We start from the raw sequence: 20,450 nt of genomic DNA, 5'->3' as shown, positions 1-20,450 counted from the left end.
TTGAGACTGGACTCGGACTCGAGGTTTAGTGACTCGACTACAACACTGTCTAAAACTCATCTCACAGCATAGTCTTTCTATACTCCTAAATTCAGGGCTGTGCTTCAGTGAAGTTTAAGTTCTTTACCCTTATCTGTTGTTGATGCCTTTAACATGACATTAAAACATTGTGCTGAAACAAACCTATTTTCTTTAAAAATCTGAAGTGTTACTTTTTACTTAAGTATGAAATAACTATAAATGCTGTCTTTTGCAGGTGGCTTGGTGTTACAGTTGTATAATTTAATTTAATTTTTATTAAACATTTAAATCAGTGACATTTGGCCCAAAGGAATTCAGTTTCATAGAGATTATACCACAGTGCTCTTTCTTTTCCAATACCAATGCTCAAAACTCAAAACTTGAGTATTGCCGAACTACCAGTGTTTTTTAACTGAGTGTGTTTTTACCTTGCGAGCCGACATTCCGCAACCAGAGGCGTGATATGTCACAACAGATCATTGGAGTCTGAGGTGATGTATCTATGTGTTGAAAATATGAATACACCGATCTTTAAAAACAACGGCTGGTGAACCGAGTGTTGAGGTGTTTTTGTTAGCCGTGTACATTTATACCACTCTTCAAACACAAGCCAAGTTGCTGAGCATCATATGCAACATGAGATATGATCCAGTAAAAATGGAAGTATTTTTATTATATATATATATATATATATATATATATAAAACATGTTCGCATCCTTGTAGCACAAACTGAGCCGTCTTTTCAGAAAAAAAAGGTTTCACAGAAACCAGAGAGAGAGACTCATGCGAGCAACATGTTTGCGTGATCAGAATTATTTTGTCAGAGAAAGTGAAGTAGGAAGGGATTTGAGGCAGAAAGGTGCACGGACCTTGGATGGAAATGTTTGAATTCGCGCTGGTCTCGGAAAGTAGAATGTCGAGGTCAAAATCCTCACACCCCTGTCCTGCTGTTCCTGCTCTTCCTCTTACACAGACGTTGATTCTGTCTCTCTTACTACCAATCGTTCTAGCTCAGAGGTGGAACAACACAGACCACCATTTCGCATCCAAACGTTTTATACAAAACGTGAGGCGTAAAATCCTCGCCTTGAACAGGCTGTGTAAAAGAGGATACAAACACTTCACTTAAGATGTCCAGCTAAAATTATCAAATTCAGACTACTCAAGCAGGCCTGGAATTTCATCATTTTAGGGGCAAGGCCACTTGGCCTTTTGTGCTGTCAATTTTTTGAGGGCACGAAGGCCAAAAGCCAGGGCACCGAGGCCATAAAATAAAACAATGATTTTAAGTTCACGTCTATAATGAATTTAATTTAAGGACTAATGACTCTTCTGAGGAAGATTGGAGTCTCAGTCGAAACTATCAAGCAGGTAAAGAAACATCTCCTACACTATTATGTCTGAAGATGAGAAAATATTGAACACATCTAAACTTATCAATCCATCACTCACTTCAAAAATTGTAAAACTTATTAAACCTATATCCTCCCATAATTTTTGTTCAATTGACACCGAATGTGCAAGAGCATCTTCAGACTGTACTACTACGCAGATTTTTGATTAATTAAAATTGAGCCTGGAGTACATCAAAATGTTTGACTGTAAATGGAACATATACTAGCATGCAGGCTACTGATTAACCCATAAGAGCCCAGACCGATTTCTCAATCAAGGACAATTATTGAGGAAATAAAATGAACTAAATAGACGACAAAGAAAACATTTCTGACCTTTTATTTTTTAAATAGCACTTTCATGTCTCAAGATCTGAAATATTAAATTGCAAATTTGCAGAACACTGCAACACTATTACACTGTTAACCCGAAAGTTCATTCTATGCAAACAGTTTGAGTAAATTCCACTTTTAAAGATTAGTTTTATTGCATTACTTAAACAGTATGAGTATATGAAGAGTATATGAGACAGTCATTGGGTGTACTCATTTTTGTAATTTAAACAAACTTAAACTATCATGTTTTACCTCAGGCCACAGTGCTGCCCTGTTGTGATTGGCTCAAAACTCAAGACAAGTCTGTGCTTGTCCGTTGATGGCTACAGAGGAAGTTGTGCCATTTTCTAATTTACACAGAGCAATTTAAGGTCTTTGCACTTTTGACAGCAAGCTAATTAGCATTTGTTACCGGCTACAGTCGGTACTCGGCACGTTAAAAGTGGGTCAACATTGTAACGACATAACGTTACTGTACAAGCAATGCTTATTTAACGGTAACAAACTTAAGCCCTATATGTTGAAATTCCTATCTTATTTGTTCGTTAATTTATCACACAGTCTTACCTCAGTCAACTTCTTCCCTCCTTTTGTGAAAATTCAACGTCTCAGACGCGGACACAAGTGGGCGGGGGATGCGTTTGATTAAGTCTCCTGATTGGCTGGTGATAGATTGGTGTCATTATAGCACGTCGGAGCGGTTCATGCCAGGCTCGAATCCGATCCACCACTGATGAGTTGCCCAATAAGAATCCAGAATGTCATCAAAAGACATATTTTTTTCTCAATAGACGCAGGTGATGTTAAAGCCTATTGGCAGTCACGAGGCAGACTACAAAACTGCAAAACCGCAGGGCATCAAGGCCACTGTGGCCTTACGGCAGATATTTTTTTCCAAGGGCACAAGGCCAAATTGAGAGGGCACAAGGGCCATGGCCCTCGTGAAATTCCTGCCCTGTACTCAAGCTTTCTCCTACTCTACAGAAATAAATATAATAGCCCTTGAAATGACTTACTTTCAAACAAATGCACTATAAAAATGTTCTAAATTTTATAGTAATTTACTGGCTGCATGGTTGCTTTGTTTAAAGTACTGTAATATCTCATCTCATCATCTCTAGCCGCTTTATTGTTATTTTACAGTAAACTGATGCACTACCCTAATTATTTACAGCACAATCCTATAAAAATAATAAAACAGTATTTTACTGTAAATTAAAATCCATTTGTTTACAGTGTATGTCCAAATTTAAACAATTTCAAACAGTAGAATTGTAATTACAGTATTCACACAAAATATGAAATATTATTACACAAAACTGTTTCCAGCTTAAAAACTAGCAAACCCTGTCCAGCAGAAATGAGATAATAATAATAATAATAATAATAATAATAATAATAAGTTCAATTTATATAGCGCCTTTCACAAACGCAAGGACGTTTTACACAGGAGTTACTAAAAATAAAAAAATTAAAAAAATAAAGGCCACACTAGGAAGAGTAGTGTGAGGTAAAGAGAAAAGTTTTCAAGTTAGCTTTGAAGGAAGAGAGAGTGGAACAGTCATGAAGCGATTGTGGTAACGAGTTCCAAAGTTTAGGAGCAGCAATACTGAATGATCTGCCACCCATAGATGCCAGTTTAAAAAGTGGAACAGTCAGAAGTCCACAGACAGAAGATCTGAGGGAGCAGGAGGGACGTGCAATATTGCGGAGGTGAAAGAAAGCATTCTTAGTAATTAGTTTAAGATGGGGTTCAAACGTAAGGGTGGAGTCAAAGAGAACTCCAAGGTTTTTTATAACTTGGGAAGGACTATGAAATGAAATGTCCCTCTTTCACTTTACCATGACAGTAAACAGCATGTTATAAAAGCATGTTAGTTTGTAAGAGAATCAGATCGGATTCATTCTTTCTTTCCTCCAATATTTCTGATATTTAAATAATATTGGCTGGCTTTGAGTGGTGTATCAGATATATTCCATTCAGCTAGCATGATACTGAATGAGTCGAAGACAAAAAAACAGCCAATATTATTATTATTATTAGTAGTAGTAGTATTATACATACACATTCAATGGAATACTTATAGATTTTACAAAAAGTTAAGAACAGGGGGGGAGACTTATCAATATTGAATGCTGATTCTGATCGAATGTAGTTCAATGTTCTGTCAATCTAATGTACTGTACAAAGTCAAAGTTCTAACAATAAAAATGGTACAAGTGCAAAAAGCCTGAACAGCAACCTAACTTATATACAAACTATGTACAGGTTGACAGTTCAAGTTCAAAGTTACTTTTGGTCAGAGTTAATTGTTACGTTGCAGTTGTTCAAAACAAAAGGGCTTTGCTGAGTGAAGTCCTCTTGTAAAAGTCTCCGTCACTTTTCCTCAGCTCCAGGTAGAACTTTGACAATATCTCCACTATTGCTCTCTTTTCCGTTTTTTCAATGTCCGTTGGTGTGTGTTTCTCTTGTAAATATGAATGAAGAATATCCAGTGAAGTTTTCGTAGACTTTCGGGTCTTCAGTGCGTCTGTCTCTTTAAATCTTCTGCTTTTAATGAAGCAAACCTCGCTGCCATGTTTGTGTACAAACTGTCACAGTCACTGTGTAATCCAGCGTGGACGTTTTACATCTCTGACATGTCTCTTTTCCAGTTTTTCGATGTCCATTGGTATGTTTTTCTCTTGCAAATATGTGTGAAGAATATATAATGAAGTTTTGGTAGCCTTTTGGGTCTTCAGCGCGCCTTTAGTTCCAGTTTTCAGTTTATTTATTTCATGCTTAAACCGAGCACTGAATTAACCCCGTCTTCTCTCTTTCCTGGCTGACAAAGAAATGATTGTGTGCATGCACAGAAGAAAAGTTTTGTCATTGGATCTTTGCATGAGCTCTGACGTGTGACATCGTGTTGTCTTGACAACATGCAATATTAAAACAATATTGCACGCTCATTCTCCATTGGGGAGCGTGGCGTAATACATGGAGGATAAGTGATATGATAAGAATGTTGCATGACATCAATAAACCCCCTAGAAAGGAATAGAATAAATTTTTTTATTCCATGGAAAAAGTGGCCCGTATGTATTATAATATATCTGTAATATTGTAATTTTAGTTTTAGATTTTTTTAATATAAGTATAATAACCTGTGGTTGTTCTTTGTGTGTGTGTGTGTGTGTGTGTGTGTGTGTGTGTGTGTGTCCAGTGCTCTGTCTCCTGTGGGAAGGGTGAGAGAGCAAGGTATGTCAGCTGCAGAGACTCTCAAGGACAAATAGCTGATGAGGCTTACTGTGCCCATCTTCCTCAACCTCCAGAAACCTCAGCATGCTTCAGCCCCTGCGGCCAGTGGAGAGAGGGAGAGTGGTCTCCTGTGTGTATCACTCACTCACTCATTCATTAGCATCTAATCTTCACTTTCCTCTTCAGATATATTGTAATGTTCCTGTTCTCCACCACTTTCCCCTCTGCAGTGTTCTGTGTCATGTGGTGTGGGCCGCACCACAAGGCAGGTGGTGTGTATGAACTACAACCAGCAGGTGGATGAGGCTTTTTGCAACCAGGATGAGAAGCCCAGCTCGGAGCAGGAGTGTGCCACAGCCCCGTGCCAGTCAACCTACCAGCTCTGGCCCAATAACCAGCCCTACTTCCCCCATGACCCTCGCAGTCATCCAGGCCACAGTAGCTGGAATGTTCCCTCGGCAGACCACCAGTGGAGGACAGGGCCCTGGGGATCAGTATGTCCCTTCTTCTTTCCCATATATTCACACACATACTTGATAGCAGTTTGTATGTTTGTATTGCAATCTCTTCTACTTTCCAAAGCACAGGCTTTGCTTTCCTTTTTGATGAACAATCTGTTTGGGGTGATTCGTCCTACCACAGTGCTCCAGTACGTGTGAGGGGGGCTTCCAGAGGAGAGTGGTGGTGTGTCAGGACTCAGAGGGCCGCAGCACTAATTACTGTGATGAGCGAGTCAAACCTAGTGAGTCAAAGGGCTGTGACTCAGGACCTTGTCCTCTGTGGAACTATGGCCTCTGGGGAGAGGTGAGCAGCCATGATGACATGTAGCCATTTTGAAGTTGTAGAACTTGTCCTGTAGCAGACTTTTTCAACACAAGAACAGACATTTCAACTTTCTCCATTTTTTAAAAATTCCCTAGCTCTGAGTGTCTAAGTTAATAGAGCTATTTGTTCTCACTTAAAGGGATCCTCCAGCGGTCAGAGGTGGACAAAGTCCCCAACTTCATTACTTAAGTCAAAGTAGAGATCCCGCTGGTCAAATGTTACTCCGATACAAGCAAAAGTTGTCCAGTCAAATTTTTACTTAAGTTAAAGTACTGAAGTACTTGCTTTTAAAAATACTTAAGTATTAAAAGTATATTTTCTCTCAATGCATTGTTGTATTATTGCCACAATGCTTACAAAACCTAATGCCTCTGAAGCAACCGACTGGATTTACTGACTAGCTTGAAGAACCTGTAGAATAAATGCCCAGGTCCACACCTTGAGCTTAATAACTGCCCAACAGCAATACTGCTTTAAGCAAGACAAAAAAAAAAGCAAGACCATCATCTGACATCAAAACAAAAAATTTCAGCAATTTGTTTTGACTGACTAGTATAATACTGTCCATCTCACAGGTCTCGTGTGTGTGTGTTCATGCACATATGAATCTGGAATCATGGTGGTTTAACGTTAAGCTGGCTAGTCAGTGAAACTCCACCAGACATGCAAACAAACTCTTTTCAAACTCAGAATCATATTGGGCAGCTAATGTTACTAGAAAAGAAAGATTTCTACATTCTGTTTATTTGGCAAGATTATGCTAAAACATATTTCTGAAAGGACTTCAGATAAGTTAACGTTATTCATGTTAGCAGAACTCCGTTTTTACATGCTAACTAACAGTGTCCAAGTTAACTAGCTATGTGTTAATGTTAGCCGTGGACAAGGTGATGGTAACTTGGTGGGCAAATCCATAGAAAGTCATTTGACGAGCCAGACTGCATAGCTATTGCAACGTTATCACTAGCTCTAAAAGCACACAGCTTCATTACAAGCTTTCTCTTGGAATAAAATGTTTAAATACCTCAATATGCTCTTGCAGGTCGGACGGCAAGTTTTAGTAGGCTGTGATTTGCTTAATTTTAGACAAACAAAGCAAACATTTAAAATAAAATGACTCTTTATTCCTTTCAGAAAACTGAAACATGAGTGCGTGCATTCCCCAGAAGAACCGCCTCCTTCCATTCTGCCATCAACTGATCGTGTTAAATAATGCTGCAGAGAAATCACTGAACTTGATTTTATACAGTTTATGGATGTGACATGACCCTAGTGATTACTGATTGGTTGTCTCAGTGTCACCCGCGAAAAAAACAATCACATTTCAGAAATGAAAAAGAAAAACATCCACTTTCAAAGCTGCTTCATAGTAACAAGTAACGAGGACCTTGATAGAAATGTAGTGGAGTGAAAAGTACGATATTTGTCTTTCAAATATAGTGAAGTTAAAGCCATAAATTGGCAAAAAAAAATACTCAAGTAAAGTAGATACTCAAAAAGTGTACTTAAGTACAGTACTCAAGTAAGTGTACTTCGTTACTGTCCACCTCTGCCAGTGGATTTATTCTCAAACTTATTTTAAGTAAAAGTAGTCGCCGATTTCAAAAATCACTTTAATTTTCGGAGACTAAATAGTGTTTGAGAAAAATAAATTTTCTTTAAAATGCCAGATGAGCTTCCTGCGGTGATGTATGCAATGACATCAGGTACTGGTCGCTTGGAGCAGCCTAACTGTTTATATTCTCTGTTTACATCGTAGTTCTGCTAGTTTTACAAGTATTTTTACTGGATTTATCAGTTTTTAAATAAATATGCCTCAATGTGTAGCATATAAATGCCACAATGACGCTAAAAGCAAAGCACAAGCTGGAACTAGACTGCATTTCCGCAGAGAAAATGCAAAGTGTGCTTGTTCAGCTGTAGCAGAGGGTCACCAACAGAAACACTTTGCAGTTTCTCTGTAAAATCCTGTCTTTAAGTAAACACCATAAACATTAATCTCATTATAATCTCCAAGTGCTCTGCTGGAACATGAGTCCATATGGAGCAGCTTTTTTTTTTTCCTTTGTGTGTCTTCAGTAAGAAATAAGTTCAAAACAAACATTATGCCAAAAACATGACAGTTCCGTAAAAGCAAGATTAATAGAAGGCTAATTGAAAATGTATGTACAATTTGGCAGTCGTCTTGATTTTACAGAAACAGATTTACGGTAAGAGAAATTACACACGTGGTATAATTTTGTAATTTAACTGCTACTTAGGACCAGTCTTCCCTTTTGTACAACCCCGATTCCAAAAAAGTTGGGACAAAGTACAAATTGTAAATAAAAACGGAATGCAACGATGTGGAAGTTTCAAAATTCCATATTTTATTCAGAATAGAACATAGATGACATATCAAATGTTTAAACTGAGAAAATGTATAATTTAAAAAGAAAAATTAGGTGATTTTAAATTTCATGACAACAACACATCTCAAAAAAGTTGGGACAAGGCCATGTTTACCACTGTGAGACATCCCCTTTTCTCTTTACAACAGTCTGTAAACGTCTGGGGACTGAGGAGACGAGTTGCTCAAGTTTAGGGACAGGAATGTTAACCCATTCTTGTCTAATGTAGGATTCTAGTTGCTCAACTGTCTTAGGTCTTTTTTGTCGTCTCTTCCGTTTTATGATGCGCCAAATGTTTTCTATGGGTGAAAGATCTGGACTGCAGGCTGGCCAGTTCAGTACCCGGACCCTTCTTCTACGTAGCCATGATGCTGTAATTGATGCAGTATGTGGTTTGGCATTGTCATGTTGGAAAATGCAAGGTCTTCCCTGAAAGAGACGTCATCTGGATGGGAGCATATGTTGCTCTAGAATCTGGATATACAGTGGTGCTTGAAAGTTTGTGAACCCTTTAGAATTTTCTATATTTCTGCATAAATATGTCCTAAAACATCATCAGATTTTCACACAAGTCCTAAAAGTAGATAAAGAGAACCCAGTTAAACAAAGGAGACAAAAATATTATACTTGGTCATCTATTTATTGAGGAAACTGATCCAATATTGCATATCTGTGAGTGGCAAAAGTATCTGAACCTCTAGGATTAGCAGTTAATTTGAAGGTGAAATTAAAGTCAGGTGTTTTCAATCAATGGGATGACAATCAGGTGTGAGTGGGCACCCTGTTTTATTTAAAGAACAGGGATCTATCAAAGTCTGAGCTTCACAACATGTTTGTGGAAGTGTATCATGGCATGAACAAAGGAGATTTCTGAGGACCTCAGAAAAAGCGTTGTTGATGCTCATCAGGCTGGAAAAGGTGACAAAACCATCTCTAAAGAGTTTGGACTCCACCAATCCACAGTCAGACAGATTATGTACAAATGGAGGAAATTCAAGACCATTGTTACCCTTCCCAGGAGTGGTCGACCAACAAAGATCACTCCAAGAGCAAGGCGTGGAATAGTCGGCGAGGTCACAAAGGACCCCAGGGTAACTTCTAAGTAACTGAAGGCCTCTCTCACATTGGCTAATGTTCATGAGTTCACCATCAGGAGAACACTGAACAACAATGGTGTGCATGGCAGGGTTGCAAGGAGAAAGCCACTGCTGTCCAAAAAGAACATTGCTGCTCGCCTGCAGTTTGCTAAAGATCACGTGGACAAGCCAGAAGGCTATTGGACAAATGTTTTGTGGACGGATGAGACCAAAATAGAACTTTTTGGTTTAAATGAGAAGCGTTTGGAGAAAGGGAAACACTGCATTCCAGCATAAGAATCTTATCCTATCTGTGAAACATGGTGGTGGTAGTATCATGGTTTGGGCCTGTTTTGCTGCATCTGGGCCAGGACGGCTTGCCATCATTGATGGAACAATGAATTCTGAATTATACCAGGGAATTCTAAAGGAAAATGTCAGGACATCTGTCCATGAACTGAATCTCAAGAGAAGGTGGGTCATGCAGCAAGACAACGACCTTAAGCACACAAGTTTTTCTACCAAAGAATGGTTAAAGAAGAATAAAGTGAATGTTTTGGAATGGCCAAGTCAAAATCCTGACCTTAATCCAATCAAAATGTTGTGGAAGGATGTGAAGCGAGCAGTTCATGTGAGGAAACCCACCAACATCCCAGAGTTGAAGCTGTTCTGTATGGAGGAATGGGCTAAAATTCCTCCAAGCCGGTGTGCAGGACTGATCAACAGTTACCGGAAATGTTTAGTTGCAGTTATTGCTGCACAAGGGGGTCACACCAGATACTGAAAGCAAAGGTTCACATACTTTTGCCACTCATAGGTATGTAATATTGGATAATTTTCCTCAATAAATAAAAGAGCAAATATAATGTTTTTGTTTCATTTGTTTAACTAGGTTCTCTCTATCTACTTTTAGGACTTGTGTGAAAATCTGATGATGTTTTAGGTCATATTTATGCAGAAATATAGAAAATTCTAAAGGGTTCACAAACTTTCAAGCACCACTGTACCTTTCAGCATTGATGGTGTCTTTCCAGATGTGTAAGCTGCCCATGCCACATGCACTAATGCAACCCCATACCATCAGAGATGCAGGCTTCTGAACTGAGCGCTGATAACTTGGGTCGTCCTTTTCCTCTTTAGTCCGAATGACACGGCGTCCCTGATTTCCATAAAGAACTTCAAATTTTGATTCGTCTGACCACAGAACAGTTTTCCACTTTGCCACAGTCCATTTTAAATTAGCCTTGGCCCAGAGAAGACATCTGCGCTTCTGGAACATGTTTAGATACGGCTTCTTCTTTGAACTATAGAGTTTTAGCTGGCAACGGCGGATGGCACGGTGAATTGTGTTCACAGATAATGTTATCTGGAAATATTCCTGAGCCCATTTTGTGATTTCCAATACAGAAGCATGCCTGTGTGTGATGCAGTGCTGTCTAAGGCCCCGAAGATCACGGGCACCCAGTATGGTTTTCCGGCCTTGACCCTTACGCACAGAGATTCTTCCGGATTCTCTGAATCTTTTGATGATATTATGCACTGTAGATGATGATATGTTCAAACTCTTTGCAATTTTACACTGTCGAACTCCTTTCTGATATTGCTCCACTATTTGTCGGCGCAGAATTAGGGGGATTGGTGATCCTCTTCCCATCTTTACTTCTGAGAGCCGCTGCCACTCCAAGATGCTCTTTTTATACCCAGTCATGTTAATGACCTATTGCCAATTGACCTAATGAGTTGCAGTTTGGTCCTCCAGCTGTTCCTTTGTTGTACCTTTAACTTTTCCAGCCTCTTATTGCCCCTGTCCCAACTTTTTTGAGATGTGTTGCTGTCTTGAAATTTCAAATGAGCCAATATTTGGCATGAAATTTCAAAATGTCTCACTTTCGACATTTGATATGTTGTCTGTGTTCTATTGTGAATACAATATCAGTTTTTGAGATTTGTAAATTATTGCATTCCGTTTTTATTTACAATTTGTACTTTGTCCCAACTTTTTTGGAATCGGGGTTGTATTATATTCACATCATTTTCTGTCATTGTTGATCCCTATCACTTTTTCAAACTCTTGTCTCACTTTCCCCCAAACAGTGCAGTCTGTCATGTGGTGGTGGGCAGCGAACACGGCTAGTAGTGTGCCAGCGTCCGAACGGACAGAGACTGAACGAGCACAACTGTGACATGCTCGACAAACCTCCCGATGTGGAGCGGTGCAACATGCAGCCATGTCCCGGCAGCGCTTCCTGGCACAGGCGACCATGGAAGCCGGTACGATAGTATTTCCTTTTCTTTTCCTCTCATTGCCATGTGCTCTTATTCACTGTACCATGTCTAGCTCAGTTCACTGATGTCTTTCTGCACTATATAGAGTGTGATTTCTTTTGTGTTCGGCCATCGTGAGTGTTAAAACTAAAAGCACTCAGGTGCTGTGCATTCAGTTGGGTTTCTCTCACTGTTGAGCCACAATTCATTACAACTGTGAATTGTCTTTGTGATTAATATACAAGTGCAGTTTACTCCTGACTTTTTTTCCCCTGAAATGCAGTCAAGTGTTTTTAGAAAGCTGAAAGACAAAATGGTGAACTTTTTCAGGGTGACATTTAAACCCAGCACGATGCATCATCTCTAGTGGCTTTGAACACAGAGCTTAGCATTAGCATGTAGCATTAGCTGGGTCTGCTGCCCACCCAAGCAGCCAGTGCTGATTAATCAGAAACCAAAGCATGGCTCCCCACCGGGCATCGCATCATTACAAACACATGGAGCCAGTCAGTTACAAAGGTCCTAAATGCAAGCTTTAAATGGTCAGGCCTGCGTTGTCTGACAACGCAGATTATTTTATTGGGAGTATGTGATATTTATTTACAATGATTATAGTGTGAAGTAGAATTTGTTGTGGTGCAACTTGTATTCAAAGAACGCAAAGTGTATATTTGTGCATAAGAGTTTTAATATGTTGTTTATCGCCAGCAACATATTATTATTATTATTATTATTATTATTATTGTATGTGTATCTTTGTACAGTCCATGTTTTATGTATTCATTTAACCATTTTAAACAATAATATTTAATTTTTTTTCACTGGTGCTGACCAAATCGCAGATGACAACATGTATGGGGCAGTGTAATGATGCTGTTTTTATTCACGTTTCATTGTGAAAAAAAGTAGTTGCGATAAATTAAACATGAAACGCAGTGCTTTTCCTCTTTTGCAAAAGTAATGTATAAAAACCCTCAGTGATGATATGTAGCAAAGTAGCTCACCGTCAGGGACTAAATTTTTTCGCTAACACTGACTGGGAAACTGACCATACCATAACCTATAATGCACTTATTGATTCATTTATAAAACAGCTTACTAAGCTGTAGAAGTGAAAGTTGTGTGAACATTTCAGAAAGTTATAGTTATGTGTTTAGTATCAACTACGCTTTGCAAAGCACTTTGCTCGGTGACCATGCCAGTCCTTCTGCACTGCATAGTCAGTATGGTGCTACTTATTTTTATATTCTAGTATCAGTATGATTGGAAATATGAACCGCATTCCATCGTATAGCTTTCTGGCAAATCATTTGATTTTCAGCAATGATCATGTTTATTTAATTAATGTTTATTTAATAATGCATTTTGTTAAAACCCATAATTATTCTATAGCCAATGATTAGCAGTACAACTAACCTATAGACCTCGACTAGTCAGCACGTATGTAACTTACACTCCATCAGCCATTACTGACCCAGTCAAGGTGATGCATCATCTTCATGAATGCTTTTTTTTTTTTCTTGCTGCTGGATTAGATCTCATTTTCCCTGTCTATCGAAACACAAATACCTCTCTCAGTTACATTTTGGGCATTTGTTGATGTTAGACTGGCCAGTTCCTTTTTTTTTTTTTTTTTTTTTTTAAGGATTTTGTTTCAAGAGACTAATTTATTTGTTTACAACAGAACACAGAGAACTTCAGATTTATTGTGTTATGTTCCTTGTCCTAATGTTTTTTTTTTTCCTTAATCATAAACATCTGCTTCTATCTTGGCAGTTTTCTTGTAATGATCCTTTACTGCTTGGACCAGTTTACACTTGATCTCTTCATGCGTCAGTGTTATATCTGGATAGGCATTAAATAGATTAAAAAGAAGTATACCAAAAACCCAATAAAATAGGGTTTTAAACCTGATTGCTCAAATCACTGAGATGCATTGTGACCGAATGTGATACAAAAGTATGTGCATTTGTCTCTCTCTAAGTCACCACTGATACATCCCTTAATACACTCCATTCAAACATTTGTTGATGCCTTTAAGGAAATCAGAAAGAATCTTGATTTTTGATGTCTTTTGCAGAAAATTTCATTAAACTGAAAACAAGGAACAATGTTGCATGTTATGAGCTGATTTGCATTTTAATGCAATAGCAATCAGGTTTCACTAATTAAGATGCATCCCAAATACAAGACACATGAAAAGACCAGGTGTAAACATTTCTCCTGTCTGCTTCCTGTTCCATTTTTTTCCAATCTATTGACTTTTATAACCTTTAAAAAAAAAATCAAATAATCATCATTCAGGAATCTAAGTGTGACCATTCAACTGTTGGTGGCATTCTTTATTTATTGCATTTAGCAAATCTGCTCACCCATGATGGGCTACAAGTCCTGTTCTCAGGTGTATCTGTTCACAGTTGATCTGCCTTGGTCCATTTTCCATAGAGCAACCTTCACAATTATGTTTACATGTAGTTTCATTTTTAAAAAAATTAAAATTTCATTACATTTATGTAATTTGTGTTGTCTTAGTATCTTAACATGAACATTAAGTCTTGCGCATTAAGTTATATAACTTTTTAATGACTAATATAATGTTTCTCTCGTACAATACACCAAAACTGACCATCTTGGTACATATCTGTGAAGCTCTTTACAAAATAATAAAAGAAATAATAATCATAAAATAATGGAAAGAAAATATTTTCTAGGAATTTAGTGTATTCTGCAGGAAAAAAGTCTTATTATTATTTTTTTAATCATTCACTTTATGGACTCCCAAAAGAACAAAATAATAATCCCCAAATAATTTTTTTGGCATTGGTTGCAGTATCTGTTTGTGATTAGCGTAATGGGGTTTTAAGTAATGCCAGAAACTTAGCGCATATTGCTTTCACGAGAATATATCACAGTTAGATTTATAATTATTATTAATCATTGTTGGCATGACTGATATTGAAAAAGTTCCAAAGTGGAATTCTAGAAAAGCAAGACATGGCTGTACGTCCTATTGGACAGCTGTATAGCTGTTGTTTTTCAGTGCATAACTGTGCACAAGTATGAGTTAGGAAGAACACTCACTTGTAAATAGATATTATGATCATGTAAATAATCACATACACTTCATGTATGTCCATTATTGAAATGTTTCCCTCACATATCTTGGATGTGTGTTAGTTCTGTAGTGATGGAAGATGTATGAAAAAAGAAAGGAAATGGAAGGCTTTGCTTTGTCAACACAAAAGACCACATTAAATGTAAATGAAATTCATTGGATTTATTTATCAGTGAATATAATTGTAATGAGAAGGGCACTTGGTAGAGTGCATACCTCCACCAAGCTACATATTCAGATTTGCATCAAAATCTAATGAATTGTTCGTTGGCCCATGGTTCATGTTTCCTCAAAATTTCATCAAAATCCATTCACTGCTTTTTGAGTTACATTGGGAACAGGCAAACAGCAAAAACAAATGGAGGTGAAAACATAATCTCCTCCAACAAAATTGGTGAAGGTAATGATGACAAAAATGTTTTAAAAAAAATTAATCTCACACAGTGAATTGTATCACACCACACATTAAGTCAAAGCAGTGAAAGTACAGTACCAGTCAAAAGTTTGGACACCCCTACTCATTCATAGCTTCTTCTGTATTTTGACTATTTTCTACATTGTAGAATAATACTGAAGACATAAAAACTATGAAATAACAGATGGAGCATATCCAAAATTATGTGGTAAACAAAAGTGTTTCAAAAAAAAAAATGTTTTATATTTTCGATTCTTCAGTGTAGCCAACATTTACCTTGATGACGCTTTACACACTATTGGCATTATCTTAACCAGCTTCATGAGAGAGTCACCTGGAATGCTTTTCAATTAATAGGTGCCTCGTCAAAAGTTAATTAGTGCAATTTCTTGCCTTCTTAATATGTTTGAGATCAAACAGTAAATAGTAAATAATAAAAATACAGTAAATAGCCCTATTCCACAACTGTAGCAATCCATATTATGTCAAGAACCGCTCAGCTAGGTAAAGAGAAACAACATCCATCATTACTTTAAGACATGGCGTGTCTTTTAATTAATAAAAATAAAGTAATTGAATCTCACACAGTGAATCTCACCTAGTTCCAGAAAATTAACAAATCTGTGATTTTGTTAATTCATGTGAGACTTTATTTAACTGACAAAATTACAAAGAAAATATTTTGAATAGTTTTAGTGACCAACTTGATAATATTTTTTGGAAATATAAACAAAGTTAGAATTTAATGCCTGCAGCACACTCAAAAAGTTGGGACAGAGGCAAAATAAGACTGAAAATGATAAAGTAACACCATTCTGGAAGATTCCACGATAAGCAGGTTAACTGGTAACATGATTGGGTATAAAAGGAGCAGCACCAAAGGCTCAGTCTTTGCAGACAAGGATGGGTCATGGCTCACCCCTTTGTGCCAAAATTTGAGAGAGAATTGTTTGTCAATTCAAAAAGAACATTTCTCAATGTTAGATTTTGGGTCTTTCAAATTCTACAGTACATAATATTGTCAAAAGATTTAGGGCATTCAGAGACATCTCAGTGTGTAAAGGGCAGGTCGGAAACCACTGTTGAATGTGTGTGACCTTCGAATCTTCACGCGGCACTACCTGAGAAACCGTCATGCTAATGTGACAAATATAGCCACATGGGCTCAGGAGTACTTCAGAAAAATGTTGTCCCTTAACACAGTCCACGTCTGCATCCGTAAATGCAACCTGAAACTTTGTTACGCAAGGAGTAAGCCATTCATCAATTCTATGCAGAAACGACGCCGAATTCTCTGGGCCTGTACTCACCTTAGATGGACAGTGGAAACGTATGCTGTCATCAGATGAGTCCACATTTCAGCTTTGATATATTGGGGCATATATTGGGATTTTAGAGAGACATTCATCAAGGCGACATCTCTTCCCAGGAAGTCTATGCTTATTTGAGCAGGACAATACCAGGCCTCATTCTGCACAGGCTACAACAACGTGGCTTCATAGACACAGAGTGTGTTTGCTTGACTGGCCTGCTGCCAGTCCAGATCTGTCTCCTATTGAGAATGTATGGCGCATCATGAAGAGGAGAATCAGACAATGGCAACCACGGACTGTTGAGCAGATGAAGTCTTGTATCAAACAAGAATGGGCAAAAATTCCAATTGCATAACTGCAGCAGTTATTATCCTCAGACCCCATACAATTAAAAAGTGGTATTAAAAGGAAAGGTGATGCAATACAATGATAATAATGCCTCTCAATACACTTCTTTTGAGTGTGTTGCAGACATCAAATTCTAACTTTGTTTATATTTCCAAAATACAGTTAAGTTGGTCAGTAAAACTACGGAAAATCTTTTCTTTGTACTTTTGTCAGTTAAATAAAGGTTCACATGAATTAACAAATCACATATTTTTGTTTTTAATGCATTTTGGAAAATATCCCAATGTTTCTGGAAATGGGGTTGTACAACGCAAGGAGTAAGCCATTATGCTTGTAGAACTTTGTTATGTGTGGTGGCCTGGGAAAACACTTTACATGACCATTAAAAAAAAAATCTGGTATCTATAGTTGTGAATACGACAGGCTTTTCTGTACTAAAATATATATCTCAACCACAAGTAAAGTTGTAGAGTTGGCATCTTATTACAAACTGAATGTTGATTAGACTTGTGTCCATTTCACTATGGCATGTATCTATCGAGCAACATTATCAAAGTGTGACATTCACTCTGTGAGGAACTCACACTTAGCTAGCAAGATTTTAGACATCTTTAAGCAACCTGGTTCCTTACTCAGCATGATAGTCTAGACAAGTTAAAATATAATGTTTTGGTGAGGATTATCAAAGTTGAGGGGTAAAAGTATATTACAGGCAAAAATAAATAAAATAAAATAATTTTTTTTTCAATTGGCCAGAACCTGTCATTTTGGCTGTTTGCCAGGATTCAGCCGCAGCAGCCTCTGGCGAGTTTTCCCAGACCACCTTACTGGGAAAATAAGTCCAGCATTCAGTCATATACCATAAAAAGAGTCATGTTTTATTAGAGGTTTATGATCCATCATGTAGAGGAGAAAATGCCAATGTACGGTAGAACATTGCTTTACTTTTAAGTAAATGCTTAATATTTACTTTGCTTTTCAGTGAGAGGATTTATTACTGGAACTGTTTGCTTAAATCAGCAGCATGTTTATACAGGTGCAGTTCATAGACTCATTATATGACTATTTATTTAGCCATTTGTATTTTTTTTAAAATTGAGTTACTTTAAATGGCCTTGTTAGGGTTTGGTTTTGACAGTGATTGCCCTTTTAACGTACTTCGGACTTACCTTGGAAATAGATCATTCAGAGGTTGATTGGTGTCTGTTTGTAAGTCAGATTAAAAAAATAAAAAATAGGAGAATGTGGCTTGAGCCAAACACTAACTTTATCCCAATAAAACCTACAGAGATTCTGATTTTTATAATTACAAATATTAATAGTTACAAAGCATAGAATTTTTATCAGAAAGTAAAGTTATAAAACTATAGATACTATAATACACGTATCCAGAAAGCGTATCTTGGCTGAAAATCTGCAGTATGTTGTATTGAGCTTCATCCCAAGGAAACAGATGTGACATGTCAGCACAGTGCAGACTTGTTTTCCATTTTTCCTTGTAGAGCAAACTGTCTGCAATCAGCATGTTATTGTCGTCTTTCAGCTTCAGACCTTTAAATGTACTGACATTGCTTTGGCACGCACTAGGTCAAAAGACTACAAATTATACTTAACAACATGCAATAAATGAAAATAGCTTGTGAAAAATCAGTCACACTCACCAATATTTATTTATTTTATAAATCAGAAAGATTAAATTGTACTAATTCTCTAAACAATGATGTAAGAAGCTCCCTTCAACTACGATCAGCAAAACACAACCCACTATCTACTTTTATTTCAATAATTTGAATGCACATTAAAGGTTTATTAAAGTACAAAAGAAAACAGTACATAAAACATTCTTAACTTCACCCCATAACCTATAAATGGTAATTTCTGACGAGCTTTGAAACATAACTGAACATTTGCACCAGGAAATGACATGAAAGAAAACTTTCCTTGCTATTGTGTCAGAATACAAATAGAATGAGATTGTAATCTGGAAATATGTAAAATGGGTTCTGCCTGGTTTATCCTGTGACAGTGTGTTCAAACAATCGAACATTTTGCCATTTGGTTATATTATATATTATTCTAATTACTGTTTAACTATAGAAGGAGCTGAGGAATAAAACACAAGTTAATGTTTCTATCCCAAAATTGATTCTTTTCCTATAAAAGCATGTCTGACAATGATTTATTCCTTTTATACTGCAAACCTAATGTTTGTTTTATTTATTATAGTCTTGTTTAATGTTGTTCGTTTGTGACTCTTATCATTTACACTACAGCAGCTGTTCACAGTTGTTCCCTCCCTGGCCTCTCTTTTTCTTTCACTCAAAGTTAATAAGACAATAATAATAATAATCTCATCTCATTATCTGTAGCCGCTTTATCCTGTTCTACAGGGTCGCAGGCAAGCTGGAGCCTATCCCAGCTGACTACGGGCAAAAGGCGGGGTACACCCTGGACAAGTCGCCAGGTCATCACAGGGCTGACACATAGACACAGACAACCATTCACACTCACACCTACGGTCAATTTAGAGTCACCAGTTAACCTAACTTGCATGTCTTTGGACCATGGGGGAAACCGGAGCACCCGGAGGAAACCCACGCAGACACGGGGAGAACATGCAAACTCCACACAGAAAGGCCCTCGTCGGCCACAGGGCTCGAACCCGGACCTTCTTGCTGTGAGGCGACAGCGCTAACCACTACGCCACCGTGCCGCCCATAATAATAATAATAATAATAATAATAATAATAATAATAATATCCATCCATTATCTGTAGCCGCTTATCTTGTTCTACAGGGTCACAGGCAAGCTGGAGCCTATCCCAGCTGACGATGGGCGAGAGGTGGGGTACACCCTGGAAAAATCGCCAGGTTATTGCAGGGCTGAAATAATAATAATAATAATAATAATAATAATATCATGTCATGTTACAGCAAAACCAAAACACAATTCTCCATCCTGAAGACTTTCTGTTGGTGGAAAACTTTCAGAAGAAGCTTGACACTAGAGACTCCTTCCAGAAATGCCAAATAAACATGTCCTTACAGAAAGCATCACCATCTCAATAGGCTGGTTTCCATTGCAGGTTTTTGCCCAAAATAAAAATTATTTAAAAAAAGGTCAACAAAACACCATTGCAAATGGCCTGTTTTTCCAATGAGTGATGTTATGTGATTAAAATTGTTTTTTTTTCCTCTTGCAGTAGTTATTCCAATTAAAGATGGCAATGGATAAGTGTTGCCACAGTGATTTTCATTGGCTTTGTTCCTCTTCATATCATGTCATGTGACTTAAATGCAAAAAAATTTATCATTTTGATTTTGCGAAATATTGCTTTATAATTTCCATTACTCATTTTTATCCCCTGCTGGCCGAAAGGCCTGAAGGGGGATTATGTCGTGGCGATGTCCGTCCGTCCATCTGTCTGTCTGTCCGTCCCGGGAAGGGTACTCACCTTCTGAAATCAACTCCTCTCACAATTTTTGGAGGAATTTCACAAAACTTGACAGGATTCTTTGTTATATGTTGGTAATACGCATATTGCAATTTCGTTCAATTCAGTCTCATTTTACCTTGATTACAAAACTTGTACTTTGAAAATTTCATGAGGGTGTATTAAGCACTCATAGCATAGATATAGTTGCCAGCGGGGGATATTGTGCTCTCAGAGCACTCTTGTTTAGTTTGCAATTTCAAATTGCAAATTAA

At 37.5% G+C, this 20,450-nt stretch overlaps 1 protein-coding gene across 7 annotated transcripts in view; it reads left to right on the top strand.

Annotated features, from left to right (window-relative positions):
• LOC132881773 (A disintegrin and metalloproteinase with thrombospondin motifs 20-like) overlaps positions 1-20,450 on the top strand; it is a 235,722-nt gene that overhangs the window by 174,134 nt on the left and 41,138 nt on the right. For all 7 annotated transcript variants that reach the window (XM_060914638.1, XM_060914637.1, XM_060914636.1 and 4 more), the window contains 4 exons: positions 4,960-5,124; positions 5,225-5,488; positions 5,637-5,798; positions 11,380-11,556. In XM_060914638.1, the coding sequence (XP_060770621.1) occupies positions 4,960-5,124; positions 5,225-5,488; positions 5,637-5,798; positions 11,380-11,556 (768 nt within the window). The remainder of the gene's footprint in view (positions 1-4,959; positions 5,125-5,224; positions 5,489-5,636; positions 5,799-11,379; positions 11,557-20,450) is intronic.

This window comes from Neoarius graeffei, chromosome 2 (assembly GCF_027579695.1).
Source record: "Neoarius graeffei isolate fNeoGra1 chromosome 2, fNeoGra1.pri, whole genome shotgun sequence".
Taxonomy (NCBI): domain Eukaryota; kingdom Metazoa; phylum Chordata; class Actinopteri; order Siluriformes; family Ariidae; genus Neoarius; species Neoarius graeffei.
The sequence above is the reverse complement of the archived record's forward strand: the minus strand, read 5'-3'. Positions and strand labels throughout refer to the sequence as shown.